The 26,757-nt window shown below is 37.7% G+C and overlaps 1 protein-coding gene across 1 annotated transcript in view; it reads left to right on the top strand.

Moving 5' to 3' along the window:
- The window catches only part of LOC134789726 (kinesin-like protein KIF13A), a 262,918-nt gene that overhangs the window by 229,183 nt on the left and 6,978 nt on the right, over positions 1-26,757 (top strand). The window contains exons 22-33 of the mRNA XM_063760358.1: positions 1,934-2,035; positions 2,585-2,690; positions 3,729-3,920; positions 4,197-4,341; positions 5,493-5,641; positions 9,489-9,634; positions 11,961-12,002; positions 18,907-19,066; positions 23,041-23,106; positions 24,528-24,658; positions 25,567-25,690; positions 26,366-26,534. Of these exons, the coding sequence (XP_063616428.1) occupies positions 1,934-2,035; positions 2,585-2,690; positions 3,729-3,920; positions 4,197-4,341; positions 5,493-5,641; positions 9,489-9,634; positions 11,961-12,002; positions 18,907-19,066; positions 23,041-23,106; positions 24,528-24,658; positions 25,567-25,690; positions 26,366-26,534 (1,532 nt within the window). The remainder of the gene's footprint in view (positions 1-1,933; positions 2,036-2,584; positions 2,691-3,728; positions 3,921-4,196; positions 4,342-5,492; positions 5,642-9,488; positions 9,635-11,960; positions 12,003-18,906; positions 19,067-23,040; positions 23,107-24,527; positions 24,659-25,566; positions 25,691-26,365; positions 26,535-26,757) is intronic.

Here is a 26,757-nt window from a genome sequence, read left to right as displayed (position 1 = left end):
CTCAACAAGATCTTTGACTTAAGATAGTACTCAGGGTCTGATGATGGAGCCGGAAGGTGGTCACCAGTACCAATCAACAATGTAACTAAACCACTTCGTGTTTAGGCTCGTTTTATTCGTCTCAACAAGATCTTTGACTTAAGATAGTACTCAGGGTCTGATGATGGAGCCGGAAGGTGGTCACCGGTACCAATCAACCATGCAACTAAACCACTTCGTGTTTGGGCTCGTTTGATTCGGCTCAACAAGATCTTTGACTTAAGATAGTACTCAGGGTCTGATGATGGAGCCGGAAGGTGGTCACCAGTACCAATCAACAATGCAACTAAACCACTTCGTGTTTAGGCTCGTTTTATTCGTCTCAACAAGATCTTTGACTTAAGATAGTACTCAGGGTCTGATGATGGAGCCGGAAGGTGGTCACCGGTACCAATCAACCATGCAACTAAACCACTTCGTGTTTGGGCTCGTTTGATTCGTCTCAACAAGATCTTTGGCACAAGATAATACTCAGGGTCTGATGATGGAGCCGGAAGGTGGTCACCGGTACCAATCAACCATGCAACTAAACCACTTCGTGTTTGGCTTCGTTCGATTCGTCGCAACAAGATCTTTGACACAAGTTAGTACTCAGGGTCTGATGATGGAGCTGGACTGTGGCCACGGGTACCAGTCTACCATGTAACTGAACCACTTCGTGTTTGGGCTCGTTTGATTCCTCGCAATAAGATGTTTGAGACAAGATACTACTCAGGGTCTGATGATGGAGCTGATGATGATTGACAGGTACCCGTCGCCACCTTCGCGCTCCATCATCAGACCCTGAGTACTACCTTGTGTCAAAGATCTTGTTGAGATGAATAAAACGTGCCTAAACACGAAATGGTTTAGTTGCATGGTTGATTGGTACCGGTGACCACCTTCCGGCTCCAACATCAGACCCTGAGTACTATCTTGTGTCAAAGATCTTGTTGAAACGAATAAAACGAGCCTAAACACGATGTTGTTTAGTTGCATGGTTGATTGGTAATGGTACCTTCCAGCTCCATCATCAGACCCTGAGTACTGTCTTGTGTCAAAGATCTTGTTGAGACGAATCAAACGAGCCTAATCATGTTACTACATGGTTGATTGGTATCCGTGACCACCTTAATCATCATCAGATCCTCAGTACCAGTTCGTTTTTAAACCCTCGTTGATACAAACTTTACAACCTATAGGTACCAAATGCAATGACGAAACATGTAAATAAGCGAGTAGGTACCTATAATTTCTTTCGAGTAATATACCTTCATAAGTACGAGTATGGGGCTATTCATAAATTACGTCGTTTCAAATGGGAGGAGTGGGGGGGGGGGGGGGGTCTGGACATCGGATGATGGTAACATGACGTAGGAGGAAACAGATTCATCCGAAGCTTGATTTTTGGATGATTTGAGGGGTGGGGGGGGTCAAAAATCGTCAAAAATAGATGACGTAATTTATGAACAGCCCCTATGTACATTTGCACTGCATTTAGTATTTTCGTACTTACCAAATAACAGTTTTAGAACTTTAAAAGTTAAGTACAGTTAGTTTTGTTATGGTTGATTTCAATATGCTTCGCGAAGGATCAAGAATGTTTAATCCATCATTGTAGTGCGAGTGTGGTAGAAGGGATCGGCGTACTGAGCTCGCACGGCCTGCCGCAGCGCGTAAAATACCTAAACTCGCTCAACGCCGAAATGTAATAGCGCTCTTAAAAGGGCGTTTAGCAAATGGGACTATTGCAAAGTGGCATTTTTCGAATAGATCATGATGTACCCAAATAGGACTTAATGAGCTCTAACAGTTTTTTTTACTGACCGTATTTTTTCAAACGTCTGACGGCCGTAATTTTAAAATTTGCCTAAATACATATGGAAAGAAACTATAAATTGTGCTTTTTTTTCAGAAACTAGTGAACATGTCGCCTTCAATGAAGAGCGAACGAGACATGGAAAGGGAGCAATCGCTAGTGGAGCAGTGGGTATCGCTCACTGAGGAGCGAAACGCGGTAAGTCATTCCTAGTATTTCTACTAATATATGACGTTATCCATGAAAAGGCACCTTATTGTCGATGGCGCTTACGCCATTATTAACGATGCTCCGATATTAATACAATGCCGCGCGACGCTGAGCAGCGTAAGCGCCATCGACATTAAGGTCCCTTTTCATAGATAATGGCCTATATTAGAAATGCTAAAGTAACTGTCTGTTTGTAACTTTTTTACGCTTATACTGTTGAGCCGATTTAGATGAAATTTGTTATGGAGATAGATTGTATCCCGGGAAAGAACATAAGATCGATTTAGGGTCTACCCAGATATAGCGAAAAAACCGTCGTCGCGTCCGCGGGCGCCGGCCGATGCGAGCCGAGCCGCACGTCGACTTTTTCGCCCAAACATAAAGCTTTTTCCCATCTGCTTTTGCCGATTCCGCGTCGATATATCTGGGGAGACCCTTACTCTCGCAAATCATCACTATTACTACTATTTAGGTGCTGTCCCGTAAAACAGGGTCTTGTCCTTCTAAGACTTACACTAACTTTATGATTATCAATAGGTATTAGTGCCAAGCCCCGGCAGCCCTATTCCTGGAGCGCCGGCCGCATGGAACCCGCCGCCCGGCATGGAGCAACACATACCGGTGTTGTTCCTTGACCTCAATGGTAAGTTATAGTAAAACTATCAAGAGCAAGATAGGACTGTATTGAACGGTTAGCTAGTAATAAAAATACAAAAATAGCATTTTAAAAATAATTCATGAGAAAGGTAAGGCTTTCTGCGTAACTCTTTTTTTTATTTTGAGATAATGGTTAAAGCAACTTTAAAATGTTCGTATTTAATATGAAATGACACAAATAATACCAATGGTGTAAATCGAAGGTATTTTTTTGAACAAACTTTTTACCAAGACGATTAATAGTTATTTGTTTTACAAGGGGGCAAAGTTGTTGTTTAACCGCTCGTGCTAATATTGATACCCGAGCAAGCGAAAGATGCCAAAATTTTACCACGAGCGTAGCGAGTGGTTCAAAACATGGAATCTTGAATGTTGCGAGGGTTTCAAACCACAAATTTGCCCCCGAGTGAAACACAAAATTTTTCACCACATCAACCAGAAGCAAATATTAAATGTAAAATATCAAACAAAATCAAACCAAATCAAATCCAAATGAATGTTATTAAATATTTATCAACCAAAATCATCTTTTAAAAGTGAATTCTACCAGCAAACATAAGAAAACAACTCAAAATTTGCATTTGATTACTTTGCTATACATGTGAATAAAATACAACTTTGCTATCAGTTATTGAAGTGTAAAGTAAGCCTTTCCGAGCTGGTGTGGTGAAAAATTTATTTCCAATTCACCCAAGAAGTATAAGAAACTGTAGAACGTCCATACCTATTTTTTTTATCAAGCAGAAACGTCTGCGAGCGATACTACAAACAAGGGTTAAGGGAAGGAATCAAAAGATTAGCACACATCTGATTAGCCTCCGTAGTGGGCAGTAGTGATGGACCGGTTATAATGGTCCCAAGTTTGAGTCTTGCCGTAGGTGTAAATTTTTTCTATTGTTCCTTTAATACAAAAATGTTATGGTCCTTACCTCTTCCAACTGCTTCTCCGCTTTAAATTCCTCGTACACAAAGTGTACCTCTTCCGAGGTCCGAATCGGTCTAAGTTTATGTTTATATATTTTAGCTGACGACCTAACAACCCACCCGTCCGGCGAAGAAGTGACTGTGGCCGGTCTCCACTCCATCCTGCCGAAAGAGCACGGAAACAAGTTCTACGAGCTCCAGATATTACATCACCACGATAAAGATGTGTCTGCTATCGCGTCTTGGGACTCGTCCATTCACGACTCGCAGTATCTTAATAGGATTACAGAAGGTAAGGCTGGGTAACACCGCTATATATAAATAAACAGAGAATTTCAAAGAATTGTCTACTTTCAAATGCGAATTTTCCGGGCAAGTAGAAGAGTTTAACTTGGTTCGAATGTTACCGGCATTTTTCCGTGGGTTATGGTAATTTTGTATGTATTAAAGTACATAATATTAAATAATATATTCATGTAAGAAACCCAACAACGTTGTGTACCCACAACACAACCCTTATTTAGGTAGATTTGTGCTACGTTGTCCCATAATATTAACTTATTTCCAGCCAACGAGCGCGTGTACCTGATCCTTAAGACCACCGTCCGCCTCTCGCACCCCGCACCCATGGACCTCATCCTGCGCAAGCGGCTGGGACTGAACATCTACAAGCGACAGAGCCTCACTGACAGGATACGCAAGAAGATTGTCAGGTCAGTCATCTTTGAGTGAGTACAGAATACAGAACATTTATTATTTTGTGTGTGACTAACATAAAGATATAGATGTAGTGCATAATTATTTTCCTATCGTATTCTCACGGAAACGTACGAACGTGTCTTGCTATTTCAGTCAGTCGTGCAGTCCCGGTATAAAAAGTACTGAGGTTGACTGAAGTAGCATGGCCAATACGAATCGTTCCGAGAAAATACGATGGAAAACTATGCACTACATCTCGTCAGGTGACAAGCAAAACTCACTAATTACCACCACAAGTTCATAGCCATAGTGAACCTAATATTAGTACTAAAAGAAGGTCGACATTTGTTAAATGTTTTTAGTAATTAGTGAGTTTTGCTTGTCACCTGACGATCTGTAAAGTTTTAATAATTAGATTATGTACCTACTGTGGGCTTTAGTGAAATAAGGTAAAGGTTTCACCCCTTTTCAATGGAGTCACGGGTGTAGAAATATAGATTTTACGAAAAAAGACTATTCAGGAGACACTGGACTAATTATGACTTTGATAAAATCATTTTGTAGAATATCTATAATCATTTTATAGAATAGTTGAGAGGTCATTTTTAAAAACAATTGATTACTATAACGCAAAGATACAATTAACTAATTTAACACATATTTATTTAACACTAATTTAATGTAACTGGCCGGAGGAGGCACTATGTGAGGAGTCGTGGGAGACAAGGGGAGAGGCCTTTGCCCAGCAGGGGGACACCATAATAGGCTAGTAAAAAAACACATATTGCCTTTATCACTATCACTATAATATCTTGATTGTATTAATAACTTACTTCAAGTAGGATTTAGGGCGGATTGCGCCACGCACGATCAACGAATTGATCAAAGTTAAAAATGGGAGTCAACCTTTTCCTACAGGCAAATATTACCAGATGTGTAACGTTAATTTAGTATAGGACACTAGTTTACTAATCTATATCCATATTAACTCACATATTTTATAGACGGGTCTCGCGAATTTATTTTATTACTTTTATTTACCGACGTGTCGACACAGGTTACACTGGTCGTGGTCGCACGGCTAACTGTTAGCAGTTAACTGTTAATGTTAATATGTGTTCAAAACGCGAAAGTTTTAAATATTATAATCTGTAACCTTTTTCAGAGTGGACCAACTAACGCAGACCGGAGTAACTTACGAGGTGGTGTCCAACATCCCCAAGGCCTCTGAAGAATTGGAAGACAGGGAGAGCCTCGCTCAGATCGCTGCCACCGGCGAAGAGGCTAGCGCCGCGGACGGAGAGACTTTCATAGGTAACTTAGTATTTAAATGGAGTCTATTATTATCACTTCTGGTGAACCAGAAGAAAATATTTTTATCCTCTTGGTCCTCTACGCGTCTAACGGCTCGGCCACGACATTAAGCGACTTGCGACGGCGGCAGCGACAACCATAGGTGGGAACGAAACGTCCAATCGCTGTGTCTCGCTCCAACCTATGGTTATCGCTACGGCCGTCGCAAGTCGCTTAAGAGCCCTTATTCCTTAGAGCGTTCACCGATTTTGCGAAATAACACTCGATAGATGGCGTTAGCGCTCGGTACGCGAGCGCCGGCAAAGCTAAGCGCGTTTCAACGCAGACAAGAATAATTTTGATACTTTTCAATTTAATTTGCAAGTAAATTTATTTTAACGTTATATTGGCACTCTGTATTTTATTTTATAAGCATGGTAGTAGTCAATAGAGTATATGTGATGAGATAATATATAACCAACGACGAGTAAAAAATAATGATTGTTTACCTCTGTATGTCATGGAATTATTGTGACAAGTTCATCCACGAAGTCAAGTAACTTATTCAAGTCAGTTCACCAAGGAAGTTGAATAATTAAATGTTTTAAAGATAAGGTTATATTAAATAATAATATATACAGGGTGGCCAAAAATAAGTGCATTCCCGTTGCCAGGGAGGTTTAGGGATTATACTGAACTAAGCAACCGCGAACCGCGATGGGACCAACCCCGAAATCGCGAAAAAAAAATTTGGCTGTTTCATACATTTTGTCTAGTCCATTTTCTATGGGAGGGTAATTTTTTTTCCAGCAACCATTTTCTTGCCAGCAGCGGAAAAGCACTTATTTTATGGCCACCCTGTATAATGACAATAAATTCGAGAGTACCTGCAAGTAACAACTACTGAACTCTCTGAAGTTCGATTTTATGTCTAAAACAGAAGTATCTCCGTTTTTAGGGTTCCGTACCCAAAGGGTAAAACGGGACCCTATTACTAAGACTCCACTGTCCGTCCGTCCGTCCGTCCGTCAATCACCAGGCTGTATCTCACGAATCGAGATAGCTAGACAGTTGAAATTTTCACAGATGATGTATTTCTGTTGCCGCTATAACAACAAATACTAAAACAGAATAAAATAAAGATTTAAGTGGGGCTCCCATACTGTTGTAAACGTGATTTTTGACAGAAGTTAAGCAACGTCGGGCTCGGGCGGGGTCAGTACTTGGATGGGTGACCGTTTTTATAGATAATGGTACGGAACCCTTCGTGTGCGAGTCCGACTCGCACTTGGCCGGTTTTTATTTAGAACGAAGTTGATTTATAAGGTTTACTTGATCCTTGTGGGAAGCAAATGAAGCTTTATTTGTAAGTATGTATGTAAAATAAAATAATATTAATAATCTATCAACCGCATCTAGATCGATAGTGCTCGTCAAGGAAAATCTATTGAGCCCAAACACGATGGAGTTATGATAAGTAGATTAGGAGTTCTGGTGACCAACTCCTGACTCCATCATGAAAACCTGGACTTCATCTAGATTCTAGATCGATGGTGCTTGTCGGGGCAAATCTATTGATCCCAAACACGATGGAGTTATGATGAATAGATTAGGACTTCTGGGGACCAACTCCTGACCCCATCTCGTAATGGAGTCAGGAGTTGGTCACCAGAAGAGTCTCATGACTCTGGACCTCATCTAGATAGATGGTGCTCGTCAGGGCAAATCTAATGAGCCCAATCACGATAGAGTGATAATGAGTAGATTAGGATTTCTGGTGACCAACTCCTGACTCCATCATGAGAACCTGGACTTCATCTAGATCGATGGTGCTCGTCGGGGCAAATCTATTGAGCCCAAACACGATGGAGTTATGATGAGTAGATTAGAACATCTGGTGACCATCTCATGATGGAGTCAGGAGCTGGTCACCAGAAGGGTCTCATGACCCTGGACCTCATCTAGATAGATGGTGCTCGTCGAGGCAAATCGATTGAGCCCAAACACGATGGAGTGATAATGAGTAGATTAGGAGTTCTGGTGACCATTACTGACTCCATCATGAGAACCTGGACTTCATCTAGATCGATGGTGCTCGTCGGGGCAAATCTATTGAGCCCAAACACGATGGAGTTATTATGAGTAGATTAGAACATCTGGTGACCATCTCATGATGGAGTCAGGAGTTGGTCACCAGAAGGGTCTCATGACCCTGGACCTCATCTAGATAGATGGTGCTCGTCGAGGCAAATCGATTGAGCCCAAACACGATGGACTTATGATGAGTAAATTAGGACTTCTGGTGACCATCTCATGATGGAGTCAGAAGTTGGTCACCAGAAGGGTCTCATGACCCTGGACCTTATCTAGATAGATGGTGCTCGTCAGGGCAAATCATTTGAACCCAAACACGATGGAGTGTTAATGAGTAGATTAGGAGTTCTGGTGACCAACTCCTGACTCCATCATGAGAACCTGGACCTCATCTAGATCGATGGTGTTCGTCAAGGAAAATCTATTGAGCCCAAACACGATGGAGTTATGATGAGTAGATTAGGAGTTCGGTGACCATTCCTGACTCCATCATGAGAACCTGGACATCATCCAGGTCGTCCGGGTATAATAAAAATGCAAACCCTAACCAGAATTCAAGTAACACTGAAAATCTATCACATAAGCGAGAGTCGGTTGTTAAAATTAAATATGGTGTAAAAAATGTACACCCTTGGATCAAGATTTTCTAATCATAGTATACAGCACTTCTCGGAACTCTCTCGATGGTTACGAAAGCAACGAACGCCTGACGGTCGAGCACAGGTCCGTCCCCTAAGCGCACTCGGCGGAGACTGAGCGCGCGGTGTCGGTGCAGCGTGATTTGTACGTCTTTAAAAAAATATAGATTTACGGCTAGGTAGGTCCTATAGTTATGATTTTTTTTTTATGAGTAGACATAAAGTTACAATTTGATAAAATATTATTTTTGGGGCAAAATATAAGTCCAATTTGCGATAAAAAAATGTAATGTAACCCTGTTTTCACCAAAAAAATGAAGAAAACTCGGAAGGTTTTTTATCAATTTTTTAAAATGAATCTTCGATTTTCAAGCATGTCAGCCCCTCGTACAAGATATGGTGAGTTGAATTGTAATCATTCATGTACCAAATGATTCTTGTTTACTGCAAAATTGAGAACCGAAACGACCCTTCTCACTGCAAAATTTGAAAAAGACTCCTAAGAAAACTCATTTATTTTAGGTTCAAAAAGAGAAAATGAAAATTTGAACGTTTTCAGCCCCTAGTTTAAGAAATGATTATTTAAGTACGTTATCAGTTTTTGAATAAATACTAATAGTTACGTCGTAATCTTAAATGAAAAAGGAAGCATTTTGCAAAATACGCTCGTCTGTAGGAGTAAGGACTCTTAATGTCGTGCCCGAGCCGTGAGTCGTCGTTATTCAGCCTGAGCGCCGGAAACCATTATGATGACCCACTCAGTAAACATTTTGAGCCAACTTACATGCGGCAGAAATACCTATCCCAAGGATACTAGCCACTATTACCACCAATACAACATTACCGATAGATGCCACATCGCATCAAGCGGTAGAGAGCGGATATTAGAATGGAAAGTATTGCCTTTAAATCATAATACCGCTGACCACACTGCCTTTAATCTAGTAACTATCCTGCTTATTATAAAACCATTCTAGGTTAATATTAAAAAAGAAAGAGAAATACTTTATACTTACGTAAAAATTCGCGGCAGAACACAAATACAAAAACATTACGAGTGAACAAAGGGAAAATAACCCAGGAATAAATTTTCAAACAGCGAAACTATATTTAATTGATCATCTACCGTTTTCCAGAGAAATACACCCGCGGCGTGAGCGCAGTGGAAAGCATCCTGAGCCTCGACCGGCTCCGGCAGAGCGTCGCCGTCAAAGAGTTGGAGCAGGCCCGCGGCCAGCCTGTCACTATGCGCAAGACCGCCTCCGTGCCTAACTTCTCACAGGTATGGTGGCAATGCTGTAATGAGGAATATCTTAGAGTATTGAAGCCTAGAATGTGAGTTTGAGAGACCTGATTTATTGAAAAGTTAAGCCGAAACAACTGTTACCTTTGGCTCGTACAAAAATCCCGTGGCTTTACAATATACAGTACAGATATATAGAGATAACCCGGGTAGTCAATGTAGCCATGTTCTTTTGTTACTATAAATTGAACCATATCACGGAACAAGATAGGTGAGATGACTAGAGTAGGTACCTAGAGTTAGACCAAGAAAAGTCTGCAACGATTTTGATAGCATACGCCAGCGGTTCTCAATCTTTTTTTTTGACGGAACCCTTTTGGAAAGCGAAATACTTGATGGAACCCTACAATAAAACAATAGTTTTTAGAAGTGTGTTTTTTGCATAGTAAAATTTTTCGAGGCGACTAAAGCATAGTGTTCTAAATTCTTGCAGAACCCCTGCAGGGGTGTCGCGGAACCCTAGGGTTCCGCGGAACACACTTAGAGAATGGCTGGCATACGCAATGCAAGTGTAATTTTTTATGTCATAATTTCATAGAAGTTTGATGTTTAAAATAACACGTGCACTGTGTGTGCTATCAAAATCGTTACAGACTTTTCTTGGTATGACTCTATGCAGTTTAAAAGAGCAATACCACAACTGTGCCCACTTACTTAAACAACCTTGTTGACATATTGTCGCGACGACATTTTATCAAATAACGCGGTTACTTTCGTAATCAACACGAGATGCAATTTGTGGTTCTAATTCTAACAATTGTATTTTTTTTAGTACAGCACTATACCTACAGAGTATCTATACACCCGTGAGGCAGAAGCCATATCGTACATAATGCGTGACGTAGCCTTCATTTAAATAGTACGGCTCAAACTCGCCTTCTAGGTTTTTTTATTCATAGAGGACTAGATTCACACTACACCGAAGCAATTAGATGACTTTGTATAGCCAATCGTGTTAGTAGACGTACTACCTAAATCTATTTACTTTCTACTACCACGATGTGTAAGATGTTCCAGATAGGTTAGATCAGTTTTACAGAGTACAGAGTTAATATCATTAAATAGCAATATATTCTCAAGAAGTATAAGCGTAATAATTTTACAACGCAGAACGTGTCAGTTTTTAATCAGTCATTTATTAAATATTATAAAAATGGAGTTCCTTAATTTAATACCAAGCACGCACTACGATTTTTTGTCGTGCGATAATTTTGTCGCAGAAATGCAACGCTTATATCTCAGTGCGCGCATATCCGACAAAAAATATGTACTACAGCGCGATTCCAAAATCGTGTCGCAAAAATTAAAATCGTAGTGCTAAATGTTTGTCTCATTATCATTATACCTAACATTGTGACAAAAAGTAAAGCTGATCTAATTTTTGTGACTAACACATAGAGAATCAAAATAGACATAGAACACATGAAGGTTTTATTAGAATTACATTAACGCTTAAAATAACACCAGTAAGCTAAAATGCTAATCAGTGTTGTAAACTAACAAATATAGATGTCTAACACATAACACAATGTACATAATATGTTTATTATGTATCGCAATAAGCTTATACTCACAAATAAAAGCTCTTGTCAACTTTATATTTCCAGTTTAAGTGAATTATATCTAAGTGATTCTTAATTGACAAGAGGTTTCCCAACAAATTAATAAAAGGTCTAAAATACGTTTGCTTTTCAAAATTATATAATCATTAGTCATGATAAAACCTACTTTGTCGTAAAGTCCATCTAAGCCAATTAAAGCTAACTCTGTATAGACTTGGTAAGCGACAAACTGCGAAAGTGTCAAATACCCAATGGGTATTTGACATTTTATTGACTCTTTGACACTTTATCGCCTCAAAGTCAGTGAAGAGTTAGTTTAGACGGTCTTTACAATGATTTATAATCCTTTTGTGGTGTGACTATTCGTGCATTCGTTGCATTTTCATGAATAAAATACGAGTGTAATTATATTATATTAACACATTCAACACCAAGAACCCGACTGTCGGGTACACTGTTCGTAGCGACTACGCGCTACATACGACGAAACCGTGGCTACGCGCTACGAGCGTAACCCGTAGCACTTAGTGGTATTGAATGTGTTAACTATTTGGAGTGCTATAAAACCGGCAGTATCTTTAAACATCGTCATTAAGTATATTTTGAAAAGCAAGCGCCGACCTGCAGCCTATTGCCCAACGATCGACAGTTCTAACGTCAGTGACGTTCGTCGCTATCGTTCTGGAAAAAGGCTATCGCGGTGTGTACGCTTTTTAACGTGTGTGTTGTCGCTACGATAACAGCTGACGCAGGCGCTCGACAGCGCGACAAAGAGCGGAGCTAACGTGAGTCGAGCATGCGCTGTCATGTCTTATCTAGCTGTCACGTCTTATCTAGCTGTCACTTTTTGTTCTGTGAAGAATTTTCGTTCGATGTTTAATTTGCCAATTTTCATTCGATCGAGTGTTTTGTTTTTACTTTTAATAAGTTATCGTGGAGCTTGGAGGCCAATGAATGTAGCATTCGAATTTTGTTCGAATAAAAAAAACTGTTGTTGATATGGTTTTTTTCGCACCGAATCACGCTCGCGTCAATTATTGAGATCGAGTGATGAGAAAATGAGATCAAATTGTCATAAATTCGTACATTTGAATCGGCTCCCAGGTTGAGTACCTATAGATAAAGAGATTCTTCTGAAAATACAACGGTTGGGAATAACGGTATTTTGGCAAATGAGACATCTAATGAAATTTTTTCGGAAACACCTATAAGTTGACCGTCACGTTTTTGTCTATAATTTTAGCAGGGTTCCCGAGCCTTCCTTTTTTTGAACCTTTTACTTGTATATAAATCTATGATTGCTTTGGCGATAAGAATAAAAATTTGCACAAGTTTTTCAGCAAATAGTACTGTAAAAAAATAAAATTGTTGAAGCTGGTGGGCATGTAGTTATATGGACGCCACATCATTGGCAGTAAAGAAAACGGGTATTTTGATTTATACCTGAATTCCTTTTTGATTCAACGAATAATCATGTCAATGACTGTAGGGTTTAATAACATGTATAGACTGTAGTGTGCACAGGTATAATACGAGTATATATGAATCAAAATGCCCGTTTTTCAAGCTAGTGTATATAGATAACAAAATGCCACGTATGCTTTGACTAAAATGCCGCACATAACCACCGACACACATTATGCAATAAAACTGTTTTCTTTTCAACGTCAGTGTAGGTATAAAATTTGTCATTATAGTATTAGCTGACTGTATAGTCGGCAGCAGTAGTTGCATAGCGGGCAAGGTGTTTAAAGTAAACTGAACACAATTTTATTATTATTTAGAATGAGGGCGCGTGTAGGTCAATTGGAATATCTCACCCGCTTACGTAGTTTTTTCTGCTGATTGTACTTTTCTGTATGTTTCAGTGATTAATTATGTTAATATTTTAACATTTATTTCCTTTGTTACGTAGTAAAACATATTTTTATACAACCTTTTGGAGTAAGCTTCTGTCGATGTTCTAAGCCGTTCTTTTATCTTCTTTAGCATTGTTTCTTTGGTAAGGCTTATCAGTGTTCTGCTTTCGTTCTGGCGGGAAAGCAAGTTCCACCGTGGAGGTGGCACTGTTGGCATTGATTATTGTGGTCTCTTTATGTATACAATTTAATGACTCCGATTGACGGGTGTTTGTTAAATATATGTATTTAGAAGTAAACTGTTAAGACGACAACTCACTTGATTTTTTTGTCGCTATTGGCGACATGTTTTGGGGCCTTTGTTTGTTAAATTTCAAGTGAGTGGAACCGTTGTCGTCTAAACAGTTTAAAATATGTGTCACGAAAGTTTAATATCGAGTATTTAGAAGTGTCTAAATAACCATTCATAATATGATTAATTAACTAAAGACTCCTCATTTGAATCTCTGAATGTAAGGTATACCTTAACATGCGTGGTGTCTGGTAACTTATGCTATGTTCTATTAATAGATAATCGCTCCTTGAGAAACATAACGTCATTATCCAAAAAATGGGGTTTTTGAGTTAATAACGCCATCTAGCTCATATGATCGTAACGCACGCAATACGAAGACACCTATCGCCCTAGCTCTATTAGAACCGCCAGAGGGCGCTAATGTCGTTATGGCGAATAGAGGGAATAGGTGCCTGCCTTATAGGAACAATGTCATTAAAGGGAAGAAAGTTGTATTTTTTTACTTAGTGACGGTTTTCTATGAGATTCAATGGTAAGTACGTCAATTTTCATAAGAAATAGTGTATCTATACGTACTATGTCACTTTGAACTTATAATATGGTATCAAAATCAAAACTCAATTTAAAGCAATATTGTACTTTTCCCTTTAAGGACACGTGTACTTTTGCATTTTTTAATGTTTTGAAATAAGTAAAGTGACATTATACCTATAAAGCCGGTTTTGCTTAAAAATCTAAGCCATAATGCTGACAAAAAATAAAAACGTACTGTTCTTTTACTTTAAGTGTCATTGTGATTTTAAGAAGCTGACAGCAGTTTAAGCAGGTCAATCGTCATTATCTGTGTAGTGTCAATTTTCTAGCTTAGTTTACCATAGCGACACTGGGCGTGCTTAAGTGAAAAATGTCGTTTTAAGCTTAAAGCCACTACAACTGGTACAGAACGCTTATAAAGGTGTCGTTAATAAATGTCACTCGTTGCTTAATGTCACTGTGTTGTATTTGTTCAATAAGGTTCATAATGGGGTTGTATTATTGGTACCTACTAGACGACTATTTATAATTAGATAGATATAGCCACATTACGAGCCCGGGTCTCTATTTTTTACCATAAAGTTTTAAGGCATAATGTAGGTATTGTTTGTCCGCATTTTCGTTAGTCATAACGAAAATGCGGACAAACAATACCTACACCTACCTGTGGGTTTTTCTCAGAAACGCGTAACTTTTTAGGATTGCCATAAAACAAACCTAACCTAACCTAACCTAAACTATCTATAGGACAACCTTACGAAAATCCTGAAAAGTAGGTAAACGGTTTCAGAATTATGACTAACGATGATCTGACAAACAGTACATCATGACTTTCATTAATTATGTCAAACGAAGGGATTCGTACGAGCCGTATTTTGAATTGACTGTGGAATTAGGTTGGTATGTGTAAGATTCCCATATTTATTAATTATAATATAATATTATTTGTGTCTTGTGTGATACTTTTTCATTAATCAAAAATAGCAAGTTATTTTTGAGATGTCTGTTATGTTCCAATTTTATTTCTGACAAGGTGACACAAAACACACATTAATTATTATTATCACTATTCATTACCCATAAAACTATTGTTCTGTTACAGTAGGAAATGTCTCAACGCAATTCAAGACAACAAATTTTAAAGTTAATACTACTCTTTTAGTTGATAATGTTAATAAAGTTAATACTGATGATGACGAAGAATTCGTACCCTATCAGAAGAGCTAGTTCTAATAATGTAATGTGTCATTTGTGAGTTTTTTGTTGTTTTTCCGGATTGGTTTAATTTTGCTACCGGATGTTTTTTAACTATTTATAATGTTGTTATTTTGAATTTGAACTTCTGAATGTGTATTTGTTGTGTCTTCTTGCAAGGTGTCAAAATTACTTCGTTATTCTAAGTTAAACTGATCGTAATTACAAATAAGAGTGTATCTCTGTTTAGGTGTTTTACCTATTTATGAATTAATTGCTAAAGTCCTAATTGCTAATTTATTTATGCTCTCACGGGTCTGTGATCGGAACTAAATTTAAACGTATTGATTGTACGTACCTACCTACATAAATCTCTAATTAAACTTTTGTCAGATAAAAATATATCAGTAGGTAGTCAATTTCGTGTGTGATATTCCGCCAGGTGAAGTCCAGTTCCAGCGACTTTGAGGTTTTTTGAGAAAGAAGGAATTACTTACGCTCATGTTTTGACCAAAGGCAAATGGAATAGGCCGAGAATTACGGTCGTTTCTGCTGCCAAGGCCATATGTGGTCCAACTATGTCAGCATCATAGCCGCAGCAGCAGTATGTTAGGTATCCAATCTGTGCTTGATCTGACTTTAGCCAGGCCTCCGTCACACGCTCAAGGCCACACGCTATATGCCTACCGCTCGGCGTATCGTCGACGATACAACCAACAGAGGGCCGCCGAACGCCCGCCTCAGCGCTCGCACCGCATTGCACCGCGCGTTTCCCGCGCTTATGCTTCGAAATGCCGAAACCACGTAATTATTGTGCAGTAGATGGGTGAAAAAGTCAAAAAAACAAAGGAAAAGCCTAAAATAAAAATGTATCTTTTTATGGCGGGCTAAAGGTCCCACCTGAAAGTTTAATAATTATATTGAAGGGTTAGAAAAAGTATTTTTAAATAATTTTGACGACGTAATAATTAATCGGCCTGGTAGCACCGTATTACATCTTTTAAAAACCGTTGATTGTCCGTTGCTTTGCTCCTGAATATTTATTAAAATTATTTACGCGATTTAGGATATTTTCAACTACTTATAAAATTTTAATAACAGAGAATTCCGAGAAGTGAAAAATTATAAATCATTATATTAAAACTAAAACATATTTGATTCGCAACATTCATTTTATTACAATAATCATCATAGGTAGGGTAGCTACAACCCTAGCGCATTCTTACGATGACGCGTTGGCACGTGACTCGAACGGCGAGCAACACAGTCTCGACTCTTTGTGCGCGTGATTATTACATTTCTTCTTGTCCTGAGCAGCAGGTATTATTATTAGGGTTCTGTAGGCTATTATAGCGTAGGTATTTTTGCTTTTGTTTGGGAATGAGGTATCTGTTACGTAGTAACTATTTATTAATCTGTGATTTAGCGTTGAAATCACCAAGGACAATGGTCCATGTTTCCTGCTTTTCATTGCTAGATTTATTTAGGGGCTCATAATCTCGTAATACTCTTCAATCTTATCATCGCAATGTGTAGATGTTTATGCGTAAGTTTTGATTGGGGTTAATGTATATGACTTTTGGATTTGGGATATACTTAACGTCAACACAGCCACCTTGTCGGAGTAATTTGATAACCCGACATTGTTGTTCTTCCACTTCTTTTTGATGACAAAGCCTACTCCATATTGTCCGCTGGCTGTTCCAAAATGGTTAACGGTTCACGCCTTCTCTTCGAACTTCTGACAACCCCACAACGTCCCATTAATTTATTTTACGCAGTGTTTCAGTTCCACTGAACTGCGCTCTTCGTTTATCAAAGTGAGGCCTTTATAGGTGTTGGAGTTCTTTTTTCTTGCATGGATCATTAATAGTACATTATTGTCGAGGCTCGGAAGTAGCTACTTGCAGGCTGAGGATTCGTTTTAAACGGACGACCTTGGGAGTCCGTTTAATTGAATCCGAAGCCAGCAAGTAGCCTTCCAGCCGAGTCATATATAGTGCTTTTCTCAAAAATGGTGCAAGAAATATAAATATCATAGAAATATTTTACAAAAGCAACTTTCTTACGTATATATTTTCACAGAAAAAAGTAGAAACAATTGAAAAAATTAGCTTTGCCGCCTTTTTATTTTTTTAATAAAAAAATAGAAGTGTATTTTTCTGCAGAAAATACGCCAACCTATTTGAGACAGCTAAATAGTCGCGGTACTAATCATCTGTCTGGCTGTTTAATGGGCCTGTGCCTTCATTTGATATGGCCATTTCAACTTTTAAAAAGTTTGGAACTCGACAAATAATGGAATTTGTATGCAACATTGCAGTCCCAAAATCGAGACTGCAATGTTTTTAACTTTTTAATTTTTGACTGACCATAAACTACGCGCTTCGCAACCTATTTTTTAAACGGCAAAGTTGACTTTGCCGTCCATTTTTGAGAAAAATCTTTTTGTGGGTATCTTCCGCCCGGGGATTCTTAGTAGGTACCACTTTTACAGGGCACTTAGCGCCGTAACAAAGGATCGTACTTGTCAAATGAGATTGGACCATAAGCCCACCGTGCTGGTCCAGTGCGGGTTGTTGGATCGCCAGAGGCTCGTTTGTTATTCAACAGGGTGACCACGAGCAAGAGAGGCTGGTTTGGAATCCGTAACATGCCATTCGGGCCCCTTACATCCTATCCCCCAATTATTATCCTCCCCTTTGTTTATATACTTTGGTAATTTTTGATCGTAAAAATATGGCCAAACAAAACAAGCTAAGAATACTCTAATTTTAAAGAAAAAATAGTCTAATTTGCTAATTTTTTGGAACTGAATGTCGCTTACTTTAATAAATATTAATTGACATCCATGTAAAATGGTTCTATTTGCGGGTTTTCATTGAAATAAAGGTTAATTTATTTCAAATAACAGGATATAGTGTCACTTTTCCAGAAATTGAATCTATATTGCGAAGACGTCAAGTGACATTAAGCAAAAATAAACGGAAAAGTGACATTACAATTTTCTTTTAATTGAATTATCTTAGAAATTAAACAAAAAAACACAGTTTACTCTAACGGCTAACAAGCTTAGTTAAAAATCTAACAAAACATAGCAAAAAAATCTTACTTTTATCACTAGAACGGCAGTTTTAGACGTTTGAAGATTTCGAAAATTTTAAAGCTCTGTACCCAAAAAACACGTTTTTCGCTTAATGACACTGTGTTTCTCAAGGAGCGTCACGAAAGTTTAATATCGAGTATTTAGAAGTGTCTATTACTTTAGTTAGCCATTAATATAAATGCTGAGATATCAAATAACCATTCATAATATGATTAATTAACTAAAGACTCCTCATTTGAATCTCTGAATGTAAGGTATACCTTAACATGCGTGGTGTCTGGTAACTTATGCTATGTTCTATTAATAGATAATGCTCCTAGACTCGTCTTTCGAATAATTTGGCGTAGCGGGTCGTTTAGGCAGCATATAAAACACTTAAGTTAATATGTATGCTTTGTTAAATAAATAAAAAAGTCTTATTCATTCATTCATTTTGTTTTTATTAGATCAATTAAACTTATGCAAAATGGAGTGTCTATTAAACTACCTACCAAGTCTTTTTTTGTAAAGGGGCCCACTGATTAACAGTCCGCCGGATGGTATCCGCCTGTCAGTCGTTCGGAACTGTCAAGTTTTGGTTCTAACTGACAGGCCGATTCCGTCCGGCGGACTGTTAATCGGGGGGCCCCTTTAGCCACTCGTGGGCCGCTCTAAAACACCAGAATTGTTGTACGAGGTTCATGTTATATTGTTGAGTACAGATCATGCGCCTAGACTCGTCGTTCGAGTCGCTGAGCGCGGCGGGCCGCTCGGGCAGCGTGGCGGACCTGGCCGCCGAGCCGCGCCGCGCGCGACACTCCTACGCCGCGCCCGCGCACAATGACCCCGACATCACCACGCCTACGAAACCTTTTGGACTCGGTAAGGATTTGCTTAGTTATACCTACCTTGTACCTATGTGGCTAGATAATCACAGATTTTAAGGTCAACGTGGAAGAATTCGGCATCCTAAATGTCCTAAATCCTAAAAAATAACCTAATCAGTGTAATATTAGGTACTCCATTAACTAGAATTTTTTTAAATGCTTGTTAGGGTCTTAGTTAGTGACGACTGATTAAGTACCTTTATCACACCCTTTTTTACACTAGGCAACCCAAAAATGAAAACAATGAAAAGAACATGAAAATTGAAAACAAGTTTTTAATAAATTCCGTCGTATGAAATTTGTCATTTAAATATACAATCCCAACATATTTGGTGGCACTGTTAACATTTGGGTTGCTCTGTATTGTATATGAAAGGCCTCCCTTTCGGTGGCATTGCAGTGTATAAAAAAAAACTGAGTAGCAGGTTCCTACTATATTTTTTTTTACTTCAAATTTCTAACTGAAATATTCGTAAGTATTAAGTAAAGGTTTATCAATTTCAATTCGTTACTAGAATTTTTTTTAAAGTGTACCTTAGCTGAGGCTTTTGAAAATTTTAGAATAATAGTAATACCTATTCCTACAAATATTCGAATTCAATTGCATTTGTATACAAAACTGGTATTAAATGAACTGTGTTGGATTTCTGTATAAGTACCGAAGTCAATTTCAAACCTTCGCATAACCCACAGGACAATTTATATGACTGAATACATAACTATAACAACAGGAAACTGCAGGTCTATCATGGATAGCTGTATCCACGTGACAAAATATCCGTCACTTTTTAACAGAGCGCGATTGAAAGTGACGGATACCGTTTTATCATGCTGTCACGTAGACAAGAACGACCATCATATCCGTACTGGGTTCCACAAAATTGACATTCCTTATTGTAATAGATTGATGGTGCGTACGCGTAAAAAAAATACCAATACCGGCATAGATGTCTGATTATTTTACATTGTAAGAACTTTGAGAGCCCGTATCTAACAATTAGCTTTATGTCCGTCTGTGTGTCTAACTACATCTTTTTCAGTATCTAATAACATGTACAAATTCCTCTTCCCAATACATTCATTATCTTTTCACCCATGATAGTACATTTTACATGTCATGCCATACAGTTATGTTAGTGTGTATCTTTACTGTTTAAGTATTAAACACATATTGAAATTAAACTTAAATATTGTATAATACAACAGTAAATTTGCTTAGATAAATTATCTAGTGCACTCTGTAGAGTATGTTCAAAATACATATATGTCGCAGTAAGATAGATAAAGCCGTTATATAGTTATAACCCTAGGGATATAATTATATGACGTAACATAGTTATATGAAAGCGATTCATTACTATCTTACTAGGTATATAACTATAATACGTCTTTAGTTTAGTGATATAGTTATATTACTGGATTAAGTTTAGTGAAATAATTGTAGGTAGGAGTGCAGCGGTGCGGCGGAGGTATAGTTATATCCCTAGGGATATAGTTATATGCCGTATAGTACGTATTATAATCATATTCCTAGTAAGATAGTCATTTGACAGAATTTCAATGAAAATAGCTGTCACTCAGTAGAAATCTCGCGCCAGCTTTCGTGAATCGACCTGTACTTTTACGTAATATTGCTAAAAAGTTTTACAACTAATTGCAAGCAACAAAGTTGTACAAAATCAACTTTGTTAAAAATAAAAACGAGTATACTTACTGTTTTCTTTGATTCCCTGGCAGATTCATAACCATTTAACCACATTAGTTTAGTCAAATACCGTATTATAATCATATTCCTAGTAAGATATTACTATCTTCATAGGAATATGATTATAATACGTATTATACGGCATATAACTATATCCCTAGGGATATAACTATACCTCCGCCGCACCGCTGCACTCCTACCTACAATTATTTCACTAAACTTAATCCAGTAATATAACTATATCACTAAACTAAAGACGTATTATAGTTATATACCTAGTAAGATAGTAATGAATCGCTTTCATATAACTATGTTACGTCATATAATTATATCCCTAGGGTTATAACTATATAACGGCTTTATCTATATATACTGCGACATATATATAGTCTGAAAGATGCACGAAGTAGAATTACAAGAAAACTAGCACAGAACTTACAGAAAAAGATAACAAAATATAGGCAACTCATTTCACAGAGAATCTCACTACATTCAAAAACATTCACTTCATGATTTCACTGAATTACATTTTATTTTGGACTTGCTTTGTGGCAATGCTATGCTCATAATGGTTTTTTCTCTATCTCTCTTCTCTTCAACTGTACCCCCATTTACTTCTCCTGAGTATACATTATTTAAATGTAAAAATTAGTACTCCAAAAAGATCTCTTTTCTTTGATGCAAACCTCAATCCGACCTCTAAAATTATGATTTAGACACTAGGTTCAAGAACTGAAAATTGTCTAAAAATTGTGCTAAATTTTTGGTGGTAATATTGGGATTTGTGATTTAAAAGAATCGAGAATAGTTCGGCTAAATAAGTCTGCAGTAAAACATATCTGGCAACACTACCATAAACGCCACATTTTCATAGAAGTCTGACGTTTATGATGTTACCAAATATATTCACTGTAGACTTAACGTAGCCTGTCTACAAGTTTTTGGCCCGGCTTCGATCTAACGTATTCTATTATCTTGGTCCCGCTACCTTCAGGCTCATTCCTCTCAGGTAAACAGTGAAAATAATATGGTCTTGACCCGGAATGAAAAATGTAACAAAATTTATTAGACGAATGTTCAATGACAATATAATTGTGAATGTGTTTGTCGCCCTTTATAATTGGCTGATTCATCTCATTATTGGGCATTAACAATTGCCTTTTAAAAAAAAAGAAAAATTATCGATGGTCGTTAACGACTTTAGACTCAGTATTGGCTGTTAGTAAGTTTCGAGCATCGGGCAAGCTTCAGTTGTTGTGTTACTCTATCTGTTTGTTTGCGTGTCTCTTTCATTTGCATGGACCGAGCATGACCTGTGATTATTTCCTTCTCCCTTCCTCTTCGAGCTGTCGAATCGGCGAGAACTGCTTAAAATAGATCAGAAAAACGATGCTTTAGGAAAGTTTAGGTCCCATCAGCCAAGTCATAGACAATTTTTATTGTATAAATGTTGATAGAAAAAACTTTGAAGACTGGTCTATAATTGTAGAAAGTAAAGTAGACAATAGACATATGAAAATAATTGTGTAGGACTGTGTGTCGTGTTAGGTAAAAGTGCATGTATAATGTAGAAAAATTGCAACAAGTAAAAATGAAAATACGCGACTTCCATAGATTGTAAATGAAGCATGGACAATAGAAGGTGTACTTTGTGAAGTATTGTAATTTATTGATTGCTAATCGTATGAAATTGTGGAGTTTTGATATTGTATTTAGTACCCAGACATATCGGAATTGTTACATAAGTTCACATAAATACGAGAACTTTAAATAAAAAGACTTTCTGTTGGTATTTAACTGAATAGTAATAGAGCCACAGATACAAAAGTTTTTCTTTAGTTAAATAACTGGATGAACTGAAACAAATGAAAGTAAAATAAATAAAAGACTCATTGAAATGTCCCTTTTCAATTGGTATTCTTGTCTACCGCTTTAAAGTCAATTATTATATTTGTAAAATCAATATATTTTGTGTCACGAGATGACGTTTTTGACTCAAAATATATTAAAATTAAATTAGATTGACTTAAGAGTTAGAGTTAAAAGCTGCCTTGGTTTTTAATTACATGTTAGTCTGACCTTTAGTCTTTAGTCTGATCTCTGGCTATACTTTTTAACAGAACTGATGTAAGGAAGGTAAACGGTTACTTTTAGAAACAGTTCTTAATAGTTTTAGAAATAATTTAAAGTTCTCCGTATTTACATCGGAACTCCATATGTTGTTAGCTTTAATAACTGAAAACCCACTAACATTTCTATTGCAGCTCGGCCAACGTTCCTAAACTTGAATTTGAACCTGAACTCACTGCGACTGCAGACGCCGAACAAGTGTACGTTACGTTAGACGCTCGCTAGTGTGGCTTGTTTTCAAAGAGTTTCTTTTTTTTATCATCGTACATGTGATTTTTTTTTAACTTAGTTGGACGACGTTCGCGTAGATAATAAGCACCGTTGCAAGTATTGAAGCCATCTTATACCTGTTATATCCGCAAATCTTCAAGAGATCGCACTGTGTGAATTATAAGTAACAAGAAAGCGACAAGAAAGTCTACTCGAACCTTAGAACATAAACGGACCCCATGAAAAAGCTACAAGTTACATCTTTACAGGTGTAAGCTGGCAACATTAACGCGATAGATACGCGCTTGACCAATGGCAAGACGCCTGTTGATCAGTGTTGTCGGTGTAGAATTTTAAATGCTTTAGGACTGAATTGTTTGAGGATACAGATTGCTTAAATATTCCCTCATTGTTATGCATGTGTCAGGAATGGCATAATGAAAATGACCACCTGCCTAAAAAGTTGATTTAGTAAAGGTCACCGAGGCCACCATTCCTACAATAACTAACTAAATAGTAGTTAGTTATGTAAATCTGAGATATAGACTCGATCCGAAAATTATAAAAAGTGGCCGCCGTTAAGACATTTTTTGACACTGGCCAATATAATATGATCCCAACGTGCGTGCAAATTTGTACCCCACACTTTTGTATCATGTTTACAATGTTACAATGTTGTAGGCATATGTGGATTGTATTTGTAATTTTTAACATTGTTTTATTTTATTTGCTCACACAGAAATCAATCATTCGCATGAAACCGATCATAAGCATGAAATTAGGAAAGATATACTAAAGATTGTACTATAAGTGTTGCAGTAAATTAAGCATAAAATTAAGTTAAATTTTTAGACATCACAAATATTTATAGTTTTGTAAATAAAGCTAATTTTGTTATGGTTTAAGAATCTCACTTTTTATAGGTACATTTATAACGCTGTTGTCACATTCAGTAAACTTAAGAATTAAAGGAAATATGAGTGCAGCTTAGAAATTGTTTATTTAATGCAGTTGTTTAAAGTCATTCATAGCTTTTACAAATGCTGTAGTGTTTGAAAGTAGATGCTACCGCACCTTCTAGTTTCCCCATGGTTGTTATCATCCCGTGGTGGATGATAAAGTTCTTTACGTAAACTTTTGTTCATTAGTTGTTAACTATACTTATTTAAACTTTCACGATTATTAAACATTATTAAATTGCACAACGGGACTTAAATACGCGATTAAGTCCCGTTGTGCAATTTAATAATGTTAACTATACTTATTGAAAATTAATGGCTTTTCCAACAAATCGGGAATCAAATGTGGCAATCCTATGCTTCTTCTTGACATTTTTCCGACGTAAAGATACCAACAGCCATGGGGCCTTCAACTTACTCTGACACTATTCTAACAACGTTATATCTTACAGCATCCCCAGCCAGTGGTAAGCTGGGTCTTCGCATGACGACCCTGCACGAGGAGCCAGGCAGGAGGAATGATGATGATTCCCATTCGGAGCCGGAGTCTGCTGCCGACGCACTTACCACGCCAAGGGAACATGTACGTAGCCACTCAACCGTCCGGCCCGCGAGACTGTTTTCCTGTCAACCGTCCGGGTTTTTTTAGCGACGCACGCCCCGCGCAGCGCATTCACAACTTTCTACAAAAATTATGACTACACTGCCATCTAATTTTTTTTAGGGCTAACTATTTTATTAGGCTACGTTGTCCCATCAAGAGAATTAGGAAATAACGCCGAAATATTCCGTTAGATGGCTCTAAAATCAATTCTTTCTTCCACCCCTTTGGATAGTAAGGTTCCCGCGGACGGTTAAGAGCATATTTTTTTCGGATACTATGCTATCGTCGGACGGTCAAGTGGGTAGGATTGCTACCAATGGTTTCTTACCTTTGAACGTTGTGACTTATTTGGAAAACTGATTTTACCTGTAAGTTGAAATAGTTTCAAGCAGAATTGCTTTACGTGTGATTGAGATGTCTCTAAGTGGACACGACACATTCATTCTTTGTCCATACGTTTGTTTTAACGAATTATACAGGATGAAATTTTAAGCACCGTTCTGTGCGTAGTGACTTTATAGGTCATACCGAACAAGTTATATTATAAGGCCAATGCCGAAATCGCGAAAAAACATTTGGCTGTTCCATAGAAATCAGCGAGATCATATCAGTCGGAATGTATGAAACAGCCAAATCTTTTTTCCCAATTTCGATATTTTTCCCATAATAAACGTTGTTCAGTATGACATATATATTTACTACGAAGAGTATGAACGGTGGTTGTTCATCCTGTACGGCGGTTCGGGTCAGCGTCGAGGGTGCACGTGGCCCTCATTAAAGGGTTAAAATTTAGCCCACTAAAGTATTTTTAATTAATTGGTAAATAAATAAAATTATCCAATGTCTCCAGTGTCCCAAAAATACTAATGTTATGAAACGATGAACAGAGACAGCGAGCACGGACATCGCGCGGGTTCCTGCCGACGTCGAAGACGTTGGACTCGCTCCACGAGCTCGCTTGCGAGAGGGTGCCTACTAAGAACTCGCCCTCGATATCATCCAGCGGCTATGGTAAGTGCAGTTTACAAAACATACGTGTCCGTGACTCCGTTTGCGGAGAATGTTGATTTCTGTAATGAAAAGTAGGTATCCTAGCTTTCTGAGGATTCAGGACTCTCCACACTAGATTGTAGTAAAAAATGTATATAAACCCACACCAAACTTTAATGTATTAGAATTTGTGTTTTGGGGCTGTTTTTCTAACATCAGATAAAATTATTTCTATATCGTCTATTTGTTTAGAGAAATGATAGATTAGAGCCGGCTTACGTTATGTATGAATTTCTAAATTTTTGCAATCAGATGTGCGTTTGCTATTTAAATAGCTTTGATGTAGCTGTAATGTAAAAAGATTGAATCAAACGATTAATTACACAAATTATTATTACTTATAGTCTATGAAGTATTTGAACAAATTAAATATTTTTCAGAAAAATATTTATTTTGTTTTTATCAAGTAGAAACACTACTATACTACTTATAGTCTGTCAAGCCATTTCCGTCAGTCGAAAAAAGCGGCAAATATAAAAAAGTGTAGACGCGAAGGGTTATCGTCCCATAGAAAAATTGACGCGCCTTTTTCTACTGACAAAGTTGTATGACAGACTATAGTTCCAGGCTTATGCTTAACCTTTTGAGTTCCGGAATCAATTGTGCAGTGATTCTTAACCAATTTGTTTGTAACAGGGTCCCAAGCAGTATCCTCAACGAATCTGACGAACGACGACACACTGTCCATTCGCAGCATGTCCGTCGACGACACGCCAGACTTCGATAAGTCGGAGTATGCACTTAGGACGAAAACTTCCATGGCTGGGCTGAGGACTGAGATCACTGAACTACGCAACGATATCAGGTACGATAAGTGCTAAAGTACTAGTGCTAAAGTTTTCCTATAAAATGAACTTCATGTTGAAATTTTCACTCTGTCTTTGAAAGATAGGGAGTGTGAGCGAATTTTAAAGGGCAATACAATACAGGAGACCCCTGTGCCCTATCCCACAAAACTTTACAAGTGTACAATTCGACAAAATTTGTTAAATTGTAAACAAAAAAATGTACCACAATAATTACAAATA

This window comes from Cydia splendana, chromosome 4, assembly GCF_910591565.1.
Source record: "Cydia splendana chromosome 4, ilCydSple1.2, whole genome shotgun sequence".
NCBI lineage: Eukaryota > Metazoa > Arthropoda > Insecta > Lepidoptera > Tortricidae > Cydia > Cydia splendana.
Note: the sequence above shows the minus strand (reverse complement) of the source record. Positions and strands in the feature narration are given on the sequence as shown.